This window comes from Pterocles gutturalis, unplaced genomic scaffold (assembly GCF_000699245.1).
Source record: "Pterocles gutturalis isolate BGI_N339 unplaced genomic scaffold, ASM69924v1 scaffold10014, whole genome shotgun sequence".
Lineage (NCBI taxonomy): Eukaryota > Metazoa > Chordata > Aves > Pterocliformes > Pteroclidae > Pterocles > Pterocles gutturalis.
In genome coordinates this window covers 6,198-21,610 of record NW_010130670.1, presented here as the reverse complement: position 1 = coordinate 21,610, position 15,413 = coordinate 6,198, and the positions used below count along the sequence as shown (strand labels likewise).

The window sequence follows — 15,413 nt, the reverse complement described above, 5'->3', positions numbered from 1 at the left end:
ACAAGAGCATCTCCATGAACAATCTCCAGTTGTTCTGTGGACAGGACAGCGCTTTCTCCAAAAGCCTCCAAAGACTGCCATGAATGTTTCCCTCCTCTTTGCCTCCATGTGAGTGGACTCTACTCCTGTTTCTTTGTTGGAAGGGCTCTGTGGCATGTCCCCTCACCTGCAGTCTGGAAGATGGATTTTTTAACTTTTTGCTGGCTCAGAGCAGAACGGAAGTATTTTCTTGGAAAAACCTTGCAGCAAGAACAATTTTAGAGTTCTTAATTCTAAGAAACCTTTGCAGAAATGCTGAGCATAAATGCCTAGAGTACCGTGGACACTCACAGGGGCTTGGGCTTTGCCACTGCATCCTTGGCCACTAAGCTATATTATATGAATGGTAATGCTTATCATCTCTTGATGTTATATCTAGTAACTAGGCTTGCACGCCCTGTTCTTCTGATCAGGCCTCTCCTCTCTGCACTCCAGCTGCTAGAGCTACATTCCTTTCACCTCTGCTGCATCATCAGAGATCCTGCCACTTAGTTTAAATGCTGCAATGAATTACAGCACCCAGAGTCTCCTGCTCTGTCAATTCCTTTCTTTCAACTTGAAATCTAGTGATTGGACACAGATACATCATCAAACTCATCCTGGCATCTTGCAGCCCATCAACTTTTCTATTCCTGCACAAAACAAGAACTAGACTTCCCTGCAGTGTCAGCTCAGAGAATTGTGAACTCATCTGGGATAACCAAAGTGATTATTAAGCCACTTAGTTGTTGCCTTTTTTTTTTTTTTTTTTTAATTTGCATTCTAGAGCATAGCTGTATGATAAATACATGGTCTATTCTTTACTAGCTCTAGGAAAGATGCACCAGATCACAGGGCTTGTTCCATGCCTCATGACTACTGTCTCACTGTCCAAACTGCACAATGTCCGTTTGTCCACCCTTAAAATGTCATTACATCCCTATTTTGCCTATCTTCCTGGATTAAACACCACTGTCTCTCTTCCTTTTTATATCAAACCGCTCATTGTTTCTGTTGTGCTTCTCAAAGAACTTGCGTATGCCTTTTTGCTTTTTTTCTGTTAGTTCTTTCCTAAATCAGATGCTGTATGCTGTAGTTTAGCACATGCTAAGAACAGCATAGTACAGCCTGTCTGATATGATCTGGGATGCACTTACCACTGTTAGGTGGTGTGACTGGCACCTATTCCTCCTACAAGCAGCATCAGGCTAGTGACTTTTATTGTTAGTCATCATATCTTGCAGCTTCTGATCTGTTCCTTGGCTGCTTTGCCATTCTTCTACTTGCGCATCTGATTATTTCTGGCTGCATGAACTGCTTTCCATTAATCTCCTGAATGACACCAACAGTTGTCTCATTTATGTCAGGACCCATGTCTAGTCAATGAGCCTGTCTTCCAAAGTACTAGTAATTCCTCCTGGATTTGTATCACTTGCATGTCTGACTGGCTTCTCAAACCCAGGGGTCTTTAATGACAGTTCAGACTTGTACTAAACCATCTGAATGTACATAGTACCTCCGTCAAGTCTGCTGAAAAAATTTTGTTCGCAATAGATGAAGCACCAGTTCCTATATGCAGCAACTCACCTAGTTTTCTAGTCTCATTACCCTCTAAAAATGGCATATGGAACAATGGCAAGTAATCTGCTAAAGCCAACAGACACCAGGTCCAGTACCTCTTTTATTATTGATAAATGTTTATGATCTATAAAAAAAAAAAAAGACAAACCCTAAACCTGAACATTAAAGCTAACTCTAGCCCTAACCCAAACCCTAAACCCTAAATCTAACCCCTAAAGCTAACCCTAACTGTAAATCCTAACACTAAATTTAAGCCCTAAAACTAATCCTAATCCCTAAACCTAACCCTAAACTTTAATGTTAACCATAACATTATGGTTAATCCTAAACACTAGCCCCTAACCGTGGACGTTAACCATAAACCTAACCACCTAAATCTAACTCTACATCCCCAAACTCTAATCTCATAGCCATAAACCTAATTCCAAATCATCAACCTAATGATAACTCTAACTCCCAACCCTAAGCCCTAATGATAACCCTATCCCTAACACTAACCCTAAACTCTAAACCTAACCGCAGCCCTCATGCTAACCCTGTCACTAACCCTAGCCTAACACTAAAACAAACCTTTAACCCTACCACTAAGGCTAACCCCTAAACCGTAACACTAAACCCTAAAGCAGACCCTAACTCTAAGCCCTAACCATAACCCTTAACCTTAAACCCCTAACCCTAATCACCTGACCCTAACCCAAAAACCCTAATCCTAACCCAAACCCCCTAACCATAACCCTATCTCAAAATCTTAAAGCCATCCCTAACCTTAACCCCTAACCCTACCCTAACCCCTAACATAAAACCTAACCACAAAACCTAACACTAACACTAAACCTTAATGCTAACGCTAACCACTAACCCTGACTATAACCACTAATCCTAACCCCTGTCCTAACCTAATGTTAATTTTAATATTAAACCCTAACCATATCCCTAACACTAACCCTACCCTAACCAGTAACCCTACACTTAACCTTATCCCTAGCCCTAACACCTAATCCTAACCCCTAGTCCCTAAACCCTAACCCTAAGATGCTAACCCTAATCCCCAAACCCAAACTTAAACTAATGCTAACTCCATATTCCTAATCCCTAACTCTGACCCTATCCCTAATTCTAACTCCTGACTGTAACCCTAAAACCTAATCACTAAACATAACTCTAACCATACCACTAACCCTACAGCTAACCCTAAAACCAACCAACCCCAGCCACCTAACCCTAGCCCCTAACACGAACCCTGTCCCTAATAACCTCTAACTCTAAACCCCTAAGCATATAACTAAACTTAATCCCTAAACCTGACCCTAAACCCTAACTCTAAACATATTCCTAACACTACACCTAACACTAACCCCAAACCTAACCATAAACCCAACCACCTAACCCTTACCCAAACCCTAATTGATGGTTTTTGCCAGTGCCCACAAGGGGCTCCGCATCTTTCCAGAGTGCCCCAAAGCTTTACCCAGGCTTTGTGCAAGCCTGCAAGGGGCCCTGCTGCTTTCCAGAATGCCCCAGGGCTTTTGCCAGGCTTTGCTGGTGCCCAAAAGTGGTTGCCAAAGGAATGAGAGGGCCGCTGTCAGCTTTCAGTCCTGGCCACTTCTGTGTGGGAGCAATGCCTGGTGGGTGTCCATCTTGGAGTTGGACTCTGGCTAAGGTGAGGGTGTAGGTGAGTCGGAGTCTTCCCAAACTCAGACTCAAGCCAACAGGAATCTTTCCAATGATTTAAAGTGTGCCGGACAGGATCCTACAGAAAATCGGCTCGACTTTGAGTTGACAGTTTTGACTATTGGAAGTCACTTACAGCCCTGCAGATACTTGGACACTAGCTGCTGTTGAAATTCACCAGGTGCTGTCCCTACATATCAGTCTTGGGATAACTCTGCCTTTGCTCACCTTCAGAACATCCTCCAGTTCTTCTGAAGCCTTTCTGTGATTCACATCTCATTTCTCAAATCATCAATAGTTCAGGTTCCTCTGTGAATAAATGTGCTACAGTAAATGAAAATCACTAGCCCCATCTGTCCCTCGCTTCTCTGCGTAATGAATCCTTCTTTGTATCCTCCTTACCTTCCCCCAAGCAAATAATTCATTCTTCAGCACAGATAAGTGACAGATTTGCTTCTTCCAAAATGAATTCTTTCCTTTTTAGATGATCCTTTTAACACTTTCCTGTACCTTGGCTGCTAACACTTTCTCATGTTGTGCCACTCTCTTGCCAGCCTTTCCTCTTTGTTGTGAACAATCGCATGCAGAAGTGTAGACCATGCCACTTGTCAGTCGTTGACAGCATGTTTCCAAGCCAAGTGCTAAATTAGCACGTGAGAGCTCTTCTTTTTGGCTGTGCAATCAGTTCCAGAGCAAAGAGATGCTTCTCACCTTCCTCCTGTCCATGTCAGTTGAACATGCAGGTCCACACAGTAAAGTTCTCTTCTACCCAGACACTGAGGAATCAGTTGCCAACAGTTATCCTGGAACCTCCCCACCAAGCTTTGTTGCAGGCAGAGCTTACAGAAAAAGAAACCCCAAAAATATTTATATGACTAAATGAGAGCTGCAGGTCGTAACACCACAGCTGACACCTTGGCATTAAATGACATGTTGTTACTGACCTTAACACATGCCTTCTGAATTTTTGCCCAAAGTGGTGTTTTCTCCAAAGACCAGTATTTTTACTATTACTATTTTCTGTTGCTTGTAACCACCCCTGTTTCTGGCCCCAGTGGAAGAAACAGAAGCCACAGAATTAGAGGGAGGTGAGTGGGATTTTGTGTCATTACATAGGAATCCCAGCTTCCACTGTGAAAGACAGAAATCTTGGCTTTAAAAGATGTTATTATAAAACAGGACTCACAACATCTCAAAGAAGCAAACTCAACCCTGTCTACAAACATGGTAATTTTAAAGTCTTCCTATGTCAGGGAGCCCTGTAAGTAATTTCTGAGTGGGTTGGCAAGGCTGAAGACTGTCTCAATCGTAGTTTCTTTTGGAAAAGCCTATTATACAGATATACTTCCCTACTCCCAATTCCAGTCATATCTATTGCTTTCGGGCAACAAGGAGAAGGAAAGAGCTATCTAAAGATCTTTTCCACTGGAGATCAAAAAATGCTAATACTTTCATATGAAAAGCAGAAATGTAGCACAAACTGCCACCTCAGAGCAGGACACAGGCACATCTTGGATGCATCCAACACTGACTTCCTCATGATGAGGCCCATCCCTCCAATATAGACAAGGGAATGTGATTATTTTAGGGATAATGTCTCTGAACTGCCTTGGTGGTCAGCTACTACTAAGGCTATGTTCCAGTAGACTGGATGCAACAGTTGTGAAACAGTCTGCAGAGAAGCGTGTGTCACAGCAAGTCTTTGGAACAGAGAAGCATACCATGGCAGGTGTGAGATATGTCTGGCTGAACCTGTCCAGGGATGGGGAGATGGACTTCTGAGGCACCCTCCAAGGCCTATGTGTGAGAGGTAAACCTAGCCTGTCTGAACCCATAATCATGACCACTTCCAGGAGCTTGGGCTCACTGGGTTTTGAACAGAATCCCTACTCCCAGAGGCCTGCTCCTTCTTTCACTGCTAGTGGAGGAGGTACAGAACTGAAGACCTCTGAGCCAAGTACATGTCTGCAGTCAGTCCTCCTCTCAAGAGACCCCACTGGCAAATTTCAGGATGTATCTGAAGAGTTATAGAAATAACTCCAGCAAAGAGATCATAAAAATGAGGGCAGGGATGGCCAGTGGGTTTAGTATGTCTCAGGAAAACAAAGCAAACCCCTTCATTTATTTTCTCACTAGTAAATTGAGCATTACAACCAAAGCCATGAATCTTTTATCTGCAAATACCTCCAGTATCTGAGAATGCTGTTGGACTCCTCAATTGCTGTGTGCTGACACTGGGACATATAAATGTGTCTTGCATATCCCACCCTGTCAAAAGGCTTCCTGGCACCAGTGGGTACGCCAGTCTGCTCCTGAGTAGGATGCAGCAGACATTTTCTGCTGCGTGGGAAGGAACAACTTCTAACTCCAACTCTGGCTCGTGTTGGCTGACAAGGACAAACAAGCAATGAGTTACAACAAAAGTATAAGGTAACCCCATCAGTCCAGAGACAGAGTATTGACTGTAATACCTCTACTATCTCTTTGGAGTTCAGGGCATGAAGAAAAGGAGGAAAGTAATCTTTCGACCAAGGAACAGTACAGGTGGATTGACCCTGACCGGACAACAGGCGCCCACCAAAGCTGCTCAGGTGTACAGGGGGGGAAAAATACAATGAAAGGCTCATGGGTTGAGGTAAGGACAGGGACAGATCACTCACCACTTACTATCAGGGGCAAAACAGACTTGACTTGGGGAACATTATATTAATTTATTGCAAATCAAATCAGAGTTCAGTAACAAGAAAGTAAAAATCTTAAAACACCTCCCCCTCACTCATCCTTTCTTCCTGGGCTCAACTTCACTCCCGCTTTCTCTACCTGCCCCCAGCCCTGAGTGGCACATGGGGACAGGGAATGGGGGTTGCAGGCAGTTCAACACACCTCGTTTCTGCCACTCCTTCCTCCTCTGGGGGAGGATACCTCACATGCTTCCTCTGGTCCAGAGCGGAGTCTCTCTCAAGTGAGACAGTCCTCCACAAATTTCTCCAATGTGAGTCCTTCCCACAGGCTACAGTTCATCTGTCCTTATCTTCATGAACTGCTCCAGCATGGATCCCTCCCACGGGGTGCAGTCCTTCAGGCACAAACTGCTCCAGTGTGGGTCCCCCACGGGGTCATAAGTCGTGACAGCAAACCTGCTCCAGCATGGGCTCCTCTCTCCATGGGTTCACAGGTCCTGCCAGGAGCCTGCTCCAGCATGGGCTTCCCACATTGTCCTTCAGGTGTATTCACCTGCTCCCATGTAGGGTCTTCCACAGGCTGCACGTGGGTATCCACTCCACTGTTGACCATAATGGAATGCAGGCAGACAGCCTGCCTCACCCTGGTCCTCACCACAGGCTACAGGGGAATCCCTGCTCCAGCACCTGGAGCACCACCTCCTCCTTCTTCACTGACCTTGGTGTCTGCAGAGTTGTTTCTCTCACATATTCTCACTCCTCTCTCCACTGCTGTTGTCTCCCTTTTTTTTTTTTTTTCCCCTCCTTCTCAAATATGTTATCAGAGGTGCCACCACCACCACTGATGAGCTCAGCAGGTCCATCCTGCAGCCAGCAGGCACTGGCTCTATTGGACACGGGGGAAGCTTCTAGCAGCTTCTCACAGAAGCCACCCCTGTAACCTCCCCGCTACCAAAACCTTGCCACACAAGCCCAATACATTCCAATTAATTCTTCTGTAGCCAGTTTTAATTTTCCTTTGCACACAAGGGGCACAGGAGCAAAATGCATCTGCAAGTTATTATGTGCTATAAGCAACATAAAACTGTCAGGGGAAACCCTCAAACATTAGCATCTTTCCTCTCAAATGGTTTTAAGAGCTTCAGAGTTTTGGGGAACAGGTGATCTGTAGCATCCTTATCTTCTCACCTCTGCTTTCCACAGTGCAGCACACCTGGGCTTGCACAGCACACAGCAATGTTATCCTCAGGCCAACAAGAGAAGAGGGCTAGGTTGCACAGGTTGCCCTGTCCAACATTTCATTGTTTTTGCCCCATTTTCTTTTAAAGATGGTTCTTAGGAAAATGTCATCTCTCCCCTATTAACCTTTACCTGTTTCTTCTCAAAAATTAACGTGGATTAATTTGACCTTCCTTCCTTGGAAATCATTTGACCTGTATGGCAAAGTTTGGTGTGCATAAAACAGTTTCAGTCATACAACCATTTGTATCCCCCTTACACTTGTGTTGCTAATAAAGGTTTATATTTGGCATGGACAGACAGCATTGAGTTGTTCTCTGTTATGAGTGTAGACAATCCTGTTTTCCTGTTAGGCCTCAAAAAGAAATTAAAAAATAGCAGCACCGCAATAGCCTGTAAGACCCAGCTACCAGATTAGCTCAGCCTGGCCCAACCCTCAGGCAAATAAAATGCTCCAGGTCATTGCTGTAGGAACCTCTGGAGTCCCAGCAATGGATTGAGAGATTATGTCTGTGGAGAACACCTGCCCCACCAAAGCCAAACAATGTTGAGTGGGGCCATCGCAGGCACAAGTTGTGGTAGGACTCCATCTGTTTTTGTCACAGCACACATAGCAGAAGAGCCCATCACCTGTGCAACAGTACACATGCCAGGCTGTGTGAGGCATAACTGAAAACTCAGGCATTACTATTTCCTGTTGCTTGTAACCATCCCTGTTTCTGTCCCCAGTGGAGGAAACAGAAGCCACAGAATTAGAGGGAGGTGAGTGGGAAGGAAGGGGAACAGGACAAGAAAATACACAACCTCAAGCAGAGGAGGAACAGCAGTCTGTGTTCAGGATGGAAGAACAGCATATGCTATGACACAGGACTATTCAGGGACATTGCTACCATGTTACTTCTGTTGTATGCTTCTGGCAACTGCTCTGCAGAGTCCTGCCTCCACCATGGTCCCTCTTTGTGTCAGTTCCACTGATTTTGAAGTGCAAGATTAAAATCACGTAGCAACAGGGCTAGGCAGAAATTATCTCAATACAGTGAAACTAAACTGTTCACTCCATCTGTAGGGACATCTGCTTCTCTCCCCAATTCAGCTGGGCCCCCAGGGCAGGAGATAAAGAGTTAGCAACTGCTACTGCTTCACCTGAAGGCAAAGAAGGGAGACTCCTTACTTTTTCTGGTGATTGGAAAGAGCAGCTTTAGGTTTTGGGAAACAGAAACCTGGAAGTAGCAAGAACCAATATACTGGGATCTAGTTAGCAGCACCAGCAAGACTCATCCTCATTAGAAAAGGACTTTGAGACTGACAAGAGCCCAGGTGGTCCCACTGACTAATTCGTCATAAGTAACAGTGATTGCCCACTGGGATGGGTGGCTGTACATCTCAGCATCACGAGACCTGACAATTTCCTGATGTTACAGTCCAGAGCTGACAAGCTTCGAGACAACTCCTTGGTTCAGCCCATCAGCAGATTGCCCCTACACTATCAGCTCTCAATAGCTGATAAACTCAAGCCCTGCTGGTCTGAACACCAGTTACTAAAGCACTATTAGGACTTGAGAGTTCCTGCCTGAAGGGTCCAGTTCTACACAAGCACTTAGTATGACAGGAGAACATTTAAAAATACTGCTCAATAAGGTCATTAAAATGGAGAGAACCTTCCACTGTAGTTACAGAGTCAGAAGAGGGTGGTTCAAGAAGCAAGCTAGCTACTACAGAGCAGGTTATACCATTTCACTGCTCCATGCCTCAACTTTCACAGCTATCAAACACAGAGGACAGAAGCTTATATAAATCTATGGATGGAAACTGCAAAGAAAAGCTAGGGCTTATTATGTAAAGATCCTGCCCTTCTACCACATAGGGCTACTTCAACAATAGTCCTTTTGATCCAAGGGCAAGACACTCCTTTCGTCCATACAAAGGTCTTTCTCCCGCTTACGGCTGCCCTTGGATGTTTTGCAGGCTGTAGAACAACAGGCTTTCAACAACCTGCAGGATCCTTAAATGTTACCACTTGTTAAAGAGAGATCACCGAATTATATTTGCTCTGACTCAGGCTGCCGTAAGGGCAAAGGGACAGCTCCATCCATTATACATGTCCAATAAAACATCACACAAGTGAGAGAATAGATGCAAAAGAGCAGGCTCACCTGCTGCCTCTATGTTAATAAGCTGAGTCAGGCAAGGGGCAAGCTGAGATGAAGAAAAGCAGAACATCAGCAGCATGCAGAAAGGTTCCTGCCTAGGCCTTTGCATACGAGCAACCTGGGTGAGCAATGGCCTTTTCCAGACTTTGCATACCCGCAAGTGGAATGTCATCTCCAGTTCACCTCTTTCAGTTGTGCAGGACCCAAAATAGCATGGCACTCTCCACCACACGCAGGAATGTGGCATTTCCACTGCTCATTAAAGAATGGCCAAGCTCTCACAGCACCATGGATACATGGTTAAGAGAGATTCCTCTTATTGCTTAGTTCACAGCTGCTTTGCTAAGTCACAGCCATTTTTAAGATCACTCTGCCCAAGAACACGGAGACAAGCAATGCCTCTTGAGTACAGTGGGGGTTTGCTGGAGCTGTTATCTCTCGACACCTTATTTGTGCAGGTTGTGGTTCTTCTCACACATGCGTTCAGCTCCTCAGAACAGGAGGTGGTTTGTGAGAAAATGATTGGAAGAAGAACAGCAGCAGAGCAAAGGCAAATAATGCCTGGGTCTACTTTATAAACACATCTAAATGGGAGAGAAGGCCTTTGCTCCCTAACTCAATTCCTCCACCTGCATTTCCTGCACTGTGATCCTGTTAAGAACTCAGAAGTAATCACTAGAGCAGTTGTAATAATAGGCCAAAATAGAGACTGAGCTCACCTATTCTCTCCTCAGTGCTCCTTCAGTCACCCATAAAGCACTTTAGCTAGCAGAGAACATGGAAACTGGCATGGAGGGACAATGAGCAGGACTCTGGACCGGTCTTGCTGTTGATAGCTTCCTCAGCTTTTGGTTCTCAGCAAATCAACCCACCACCTTCACTCAAGCCTACAGCCAAGCACATCCCTCCAAGGAACCTGGCCTATACATCCTTTGCTGTCTGGAAGCTTTGACAAAGATGGAAAAGAACAGTCTCATCTTCATGAGATGCCTGATTCCAGTTGGAGAAGAGTTTGTACTGATATTAATGATGCCAACCTCCATGGGACTTGTTATAAGGGATCCTGGATGACAGTACAGTGGGCAGAGGAGTCTGCTCCAGCAGGGTCCTGACACTGTGCGGGGCTGCTCTGTTGCTGTTTCTCAGGAAAATACAGTGTTTTGTGAATCAGATCTTTGACAGCAGAAATGTTGCTTCTTTCTATGGAAAAGAGAGAAAGATAGTTGTTAGGGATTCTCAACAGACAGTATGAAAGCCCCTCTTCCTCAAGAAGTACCTGGAACTCCCATTCCCAGCATACCACCTGCCAACAACCCTTCCTCTCTTGTTTCCTGTACATCCATCAGTCTTTCTGCACTCACCCACACCCAGCTGCTGCAGGAGATTTCCAAACTCTGGGTCACAATCCAGGATTTTCAACAGGTTGGTGGACTCCATTCTCTCCAGCTGCACATCCCAGTAGATGTAGATCTTCTGATTGAAGCTGACATAAACCAGGCAGGGGCTGTTGTTTCCTCCTTTGCATGCATAGAGGCCTGCAGAAAGCAAAAGTGCAGAGATCTGACTACTTCCAAAAGGTCAGAGAAAGCAAATAGGTAACCTCTCATGATGAGGTACCACAGCTGTTCACAGACAGCAGCAAGCACCTGGGGTGAGGGGAAGAGACACGGACTTGGGTATATGAAGTCCCTTTGAGACAATCCAAGAAAGTGTCTCTGAACTGTTAGTAATGCATCGAGCTTGGGGATTTGCAAGCTGCTTCCTGCAGGTCTAAGAGAGGGGACCGAGCAAAGCCAAGGCCCAGTCTGATTCCATGGGGCTCCTTATCCTTACTTGAGAACAACGTAGAAGTCTGCAAATTAAAAAAAGCAGTGGGGAAGACAAGAGACCCAAAAAGGACAGGGGAAAACCAACTCAAAACCATCACAGACAAACTTCAGCAGCACCTCCTCTCACCCCTGCTTTTCCCAGATGCCACCAAGGGAAAAGACTAACTGGGCCTTCTGCAGTATACACACGGGGAAATTATTCCCCACTGCAGACGGACAAAGGATTCCAGGTCTCCCAGAGGGGTGTAGTAGCTTTGAGGGAGAAATGCTGTAAGGGCTGGCTTTGCAGTCAGGCTCCCCACCTGCACAGAACGCACTGACATTCTCATCTGCTTGAAATCTGGCAACAGTCCGGTTGTGATCAATGATGTATGTCTGACCATCCCATGCACAGGCAATCACCTCCTCATGCCCATTGCCCTGCAGAAACCATAAGATCACATATTAGCATAGACTTCAACTATTCCCAGAGGGAGTTAAGAATTTTTCCTGCTTGTTCAGAGACAGAACACTAATGTATGAACAAGATGTCACTTTTGGACATCTTGTCCAGACATTTTGCATTTGTCCAGTCTTCTTCTTCTTTGAGATCATCTCTCTCTTCTCTATGGTAATCCTCACATATAATAAGAGCTTGTAGACAATTGGGGTTTAGCTGTGTGCAAAACCATCCAACTTCGCAATAAGATAAAAAAGCAGCTGGGGGATGAAAAATTCATAGCAGGATGCTGGGCTTACTAGGTCAAAAAGGCAGACACAGCTCAACCCCTTGGAAGTGGACAGACTGACGTGAGCGCAGAATGCACTGGCACAGTCAGAGCACTGTATGTGTTATCCTGAAATAATTCCAGCCTTTTTCAGCTGAGCCATACTCCCTCTGCCCTTTCTAAATTCATATACACAAAGCCATGTTGAGTTTGTCTTCATCCCTCCCAGCCCTATTCACAGACACTCACAGTAACATCCAGCTTTTCCAGAGCAAACAGCTGGTGATCAACCTGCACAGACCAGAGCAGCTTGTCTGCTCCCTCCATGAGTTTCAGTGTCCCTGAAGGGGGAAAAAAAATAATAAAGATTGTATTGAAAATATTGAAAGGGAACAAGATGTTTGCTAACACAGGGCCCTGCATGCTCCTTCAATACTTAGGGTCTGCAGGCTGCTAAAACCATACTGGACACTTACCTCACATACCATTTTTCTATCATCCAGAGATACTGTGATAGTACTTGGGTGGAGAGGAGGGGCAGCCATGAGAGAGTGGAACATAAACATGAATCTATCCTCACAGTGCCCTTCGTCCTCAATGAGGTTCATGAGTCAACCACACTGAGGCAGAAAGCCTTGCCAGATGCAGAAGCTTCAGAGTTCAGGTCCAAAGAATAATCAGAAATTTGCTAGCAGGACATCATTGGGCAAGTGGACATCTGGCCCAAACAGCCCAGGCTGCCTATCTGGTTAGAGAGAGGCACACCATCTTGTCTCCACACTGTTGGTTTTTGGACAGCTGTGTTCAGCTTGTTAGATTAAGTCCTATTGCAGCCTGTGCTATCACTTCTCAGTCAGGGACACAGCAGAAGAACTTGGCTCCAGGCCTGTGTGAGGCCAGCCCTTCTTTACCAATACTCACATTCCAGCATCCTTTATTGCTTTTGGAGACAACCCAAGTCCCTTGAAGTAAAAGGGCACATCTCTGCTGTGGTTCAGAGGCTCCTGTCTACATGAATGGCACTGTTGAATTGTCATCTCAAACATTTGTTTGACCATTGGGTAAGCATGCAACTGAGAAGTCAGCAGATGAAAGTTTCAGTCACTCTCTCTCCATCTCGAGCTTTCAGTGTGCCTTTGGGCCAATGACCTAGCCTCTTCATTTTCCCAGCTGCTTGCTGCAGCATGGCTTTAATACTTCTACCCCCACAGGCCATGGGACCATACAAGTACTTAATCTTTTAAAAGTTTTGAAATCCACAGATGAATAGACTGTACCAGGGGAGACAAAAAGGTAGTTATTAGCAACAGACAGAAAAAAACAACAGGTTTCCTGGAGAGAGCAAGCCTGTGCAATATCAGACCCAATTCAGTAAGGAGCAGAAAGACAGGCTCAGCTTTAATATGTTTCATCCTCTCCTCGTGTATAGGCATGTTAACACATACCTGGTTTATGGGGAACTTGCTCACTGCGAGAACTCTTAACTCAGCTCCTGTCTTAGCTTTCATGCCTTTATATAAAATACGTCAGCAGAAGGAGCCTTTGAGTCAAATTCTCTTGCCTGACCCAGGAAGCATTTCTGAAGCCCAGCTCCCTTCTTTCAAAACCAAAAGTACTGAGCCCCTGGTTCCCTGCTTTGAATTAGTGACACGCCTTGGCCGCCCACAGGCCTTTCTTCCAGGACAGTGGTAGGACTTACCATCCAGAGTACAGAGGGCAAAGAGACCTGAGCCACTATTCTCACTGGAGCAGCCTGTAAGTGGAGAAGAGAATTACAGGAGTTGATGACTTTATGAGTGTTGTCCCCTCCCTCTCCCAAACAAAAAAAGATCCAAACCAAGCTGATCCATCATGCATCCTTCATTGCCCACCCTTGACAATTTGCTTAGCAGATATCTGCAGATTCTTGTAAGCAATTGTCCTTCATGCTGGCTTTTATTTGTAGGGCACTAGCATCTCAAAATCCAAGACCTTTGGTTTGCATTGATATAGGCATGTCTGGCTCTGCTGGCAGCTCCAAGGAGACTATATCACATATGCATATGCAGGCCCATGGCAGTTCCGATTTTAGCGGACTGTATCATACCCTCTCCAGGCTCCAGAAATACACAAGCACAGGCAGGACAAGGGACAAACTGAAGAACAGCTGAAGCCAAACAAGAGTATAACAAACTGTACCCTCAGTTTCTTTCAAGGACAGGAATATGGTCTTTGACTGTTCTGGGAAGGTGCAGGAAGGTGCCAGAAGGACAAATCATCAGTCACATTTGCACAAAAGCACCTCCACTCTAACTCCTGAATGAGTCTGTGAAGATCATGCTACCAACTGCATTGTTTTTGCTAAAGCAAGACTGCACAGAAGCTGTGATCCTCTCCCAACACACACTGGTCAGATGCTAGAGAACCCTTGCTTTATGAGCAGATTAAACACGTGCCTTCACGCTCATCTACATATTCAACCCTGGCTTTCCTGTGCTATGCTTATACAGCCACAAATGTCCTGTAACCAGTATCCTCTCCAAAGCCTGTATATCACAGCTGTGTGCAGGACAGCACTGACAAATGTGACTAGTTAAATCTGAAGAGGAGACTCCCCCGACCACTGAGCTTCATCCCTTCAGCACACTCTCTACCTAGCTACCAGTCAGAAAAGACATGCAAAATCAGGTTTTGAAAGTGATATCACACTCAGCAGGGGAGGACTGGAGATGTATTCAACTACAGCTGCACTTAATCCTTTCAGTGACAATGTAGGAGAGACACTGGCTCCCTGAGGTCTGCAGAAAGCCAAGAAACCTGGCAGTCAGGGACAAGTCATCAGAGCTGAAAGCAAACAGGCAGTTACCCCACAATGACATAATACTGCAAGCTTACCTCCACGCTCATAGACAGCTCCAAGCTACAACACCCTGCTCGCTCCCAAGACACAGACTACCCTAGTTCTGCAGATCACCTTAAAGCAAACAGTTAGCTGGTTAAGTGCTCTATTGCCCCTAGCTGACAATCATCCAGACAGGCTCTGATCCAAAAGATCTACTGTGTTCCCCTTAACAAACTGGTCAGCACGGCACTCTTCAGCTGTTTCATTACTGATTGTCCAGCATCAGTGGGCTTTTCACAACTTCTTCATCCCTATTCTGTGTGCCTTCATTTTTCAACGACACCTCTCACTAGATGCAAAGCTTTGTATCCAACAGAGCAGATCTCATGCTCTGTTGACCATGCTGCTCCAAGCAGCATCTGAGATGTTGAAAATATAACAAGCTTTGGAACTGGGGAGGAAGGGTACTCTGAGGAAGGGGAAGAGGAGGAGTTTCAGTGGTTTGCTCTTCTCCCCCAGCTCTAATTACATTGGACAGTCTAAATCACTCTCAAACAGCATTGCAGTGGTTAATACTTGGACAGAGCAAATGCAGCTGGATTCCAGCCAACTGCAGACATAAGAAAGTGATCTGTATTCATAATTTGCTGCCTTATATTATGACCACATGCTCCAAGCAAGAGTGAAAGCTGCTTATTCTCCATAGGTACCAAAAC

The 15,413-nt window shown here is 45.4% G+C and overlaps 1 protein-coding gene across 1 annotated transcript in view; it reads right to left on the bottom strand.

Annotated features, from left to right (window-relative positions):
• Nucleotides 1-10,391: 10,391 nt before the first annotated feature.
• Nucleotides 10,392-15,413, bottom strand: part of ITFG2 (integrin alpha FG-GAP repeat containing 2) — a gene marked incomplete at its 5' end in the record, with an annotated part of 9,518 nt that continues 4,496 nt past the window's right edge. The window contains 5 exons of the mRNA XM_010080298.1: nt 10,392-10,540; nt 10,702-10,875; nt 11,472-11,589; nt 12,126-12,217; nt 13,576-13,629. Of these exons, the coding sequence (XP_010078600.1) occupies nt 10,392-10,540; nt 10,702-10,875; nt 11,472-11,589; nt 12,126-12,217; nt 13,576-13,629 (587 nt within the window). The remainder of the gene's footprint in view (nt 10,541-10,701; nt 10,876-11,471; nt 11,590-12,125; nt 12,218-13,575; nt 13,630-15,413) is intronic.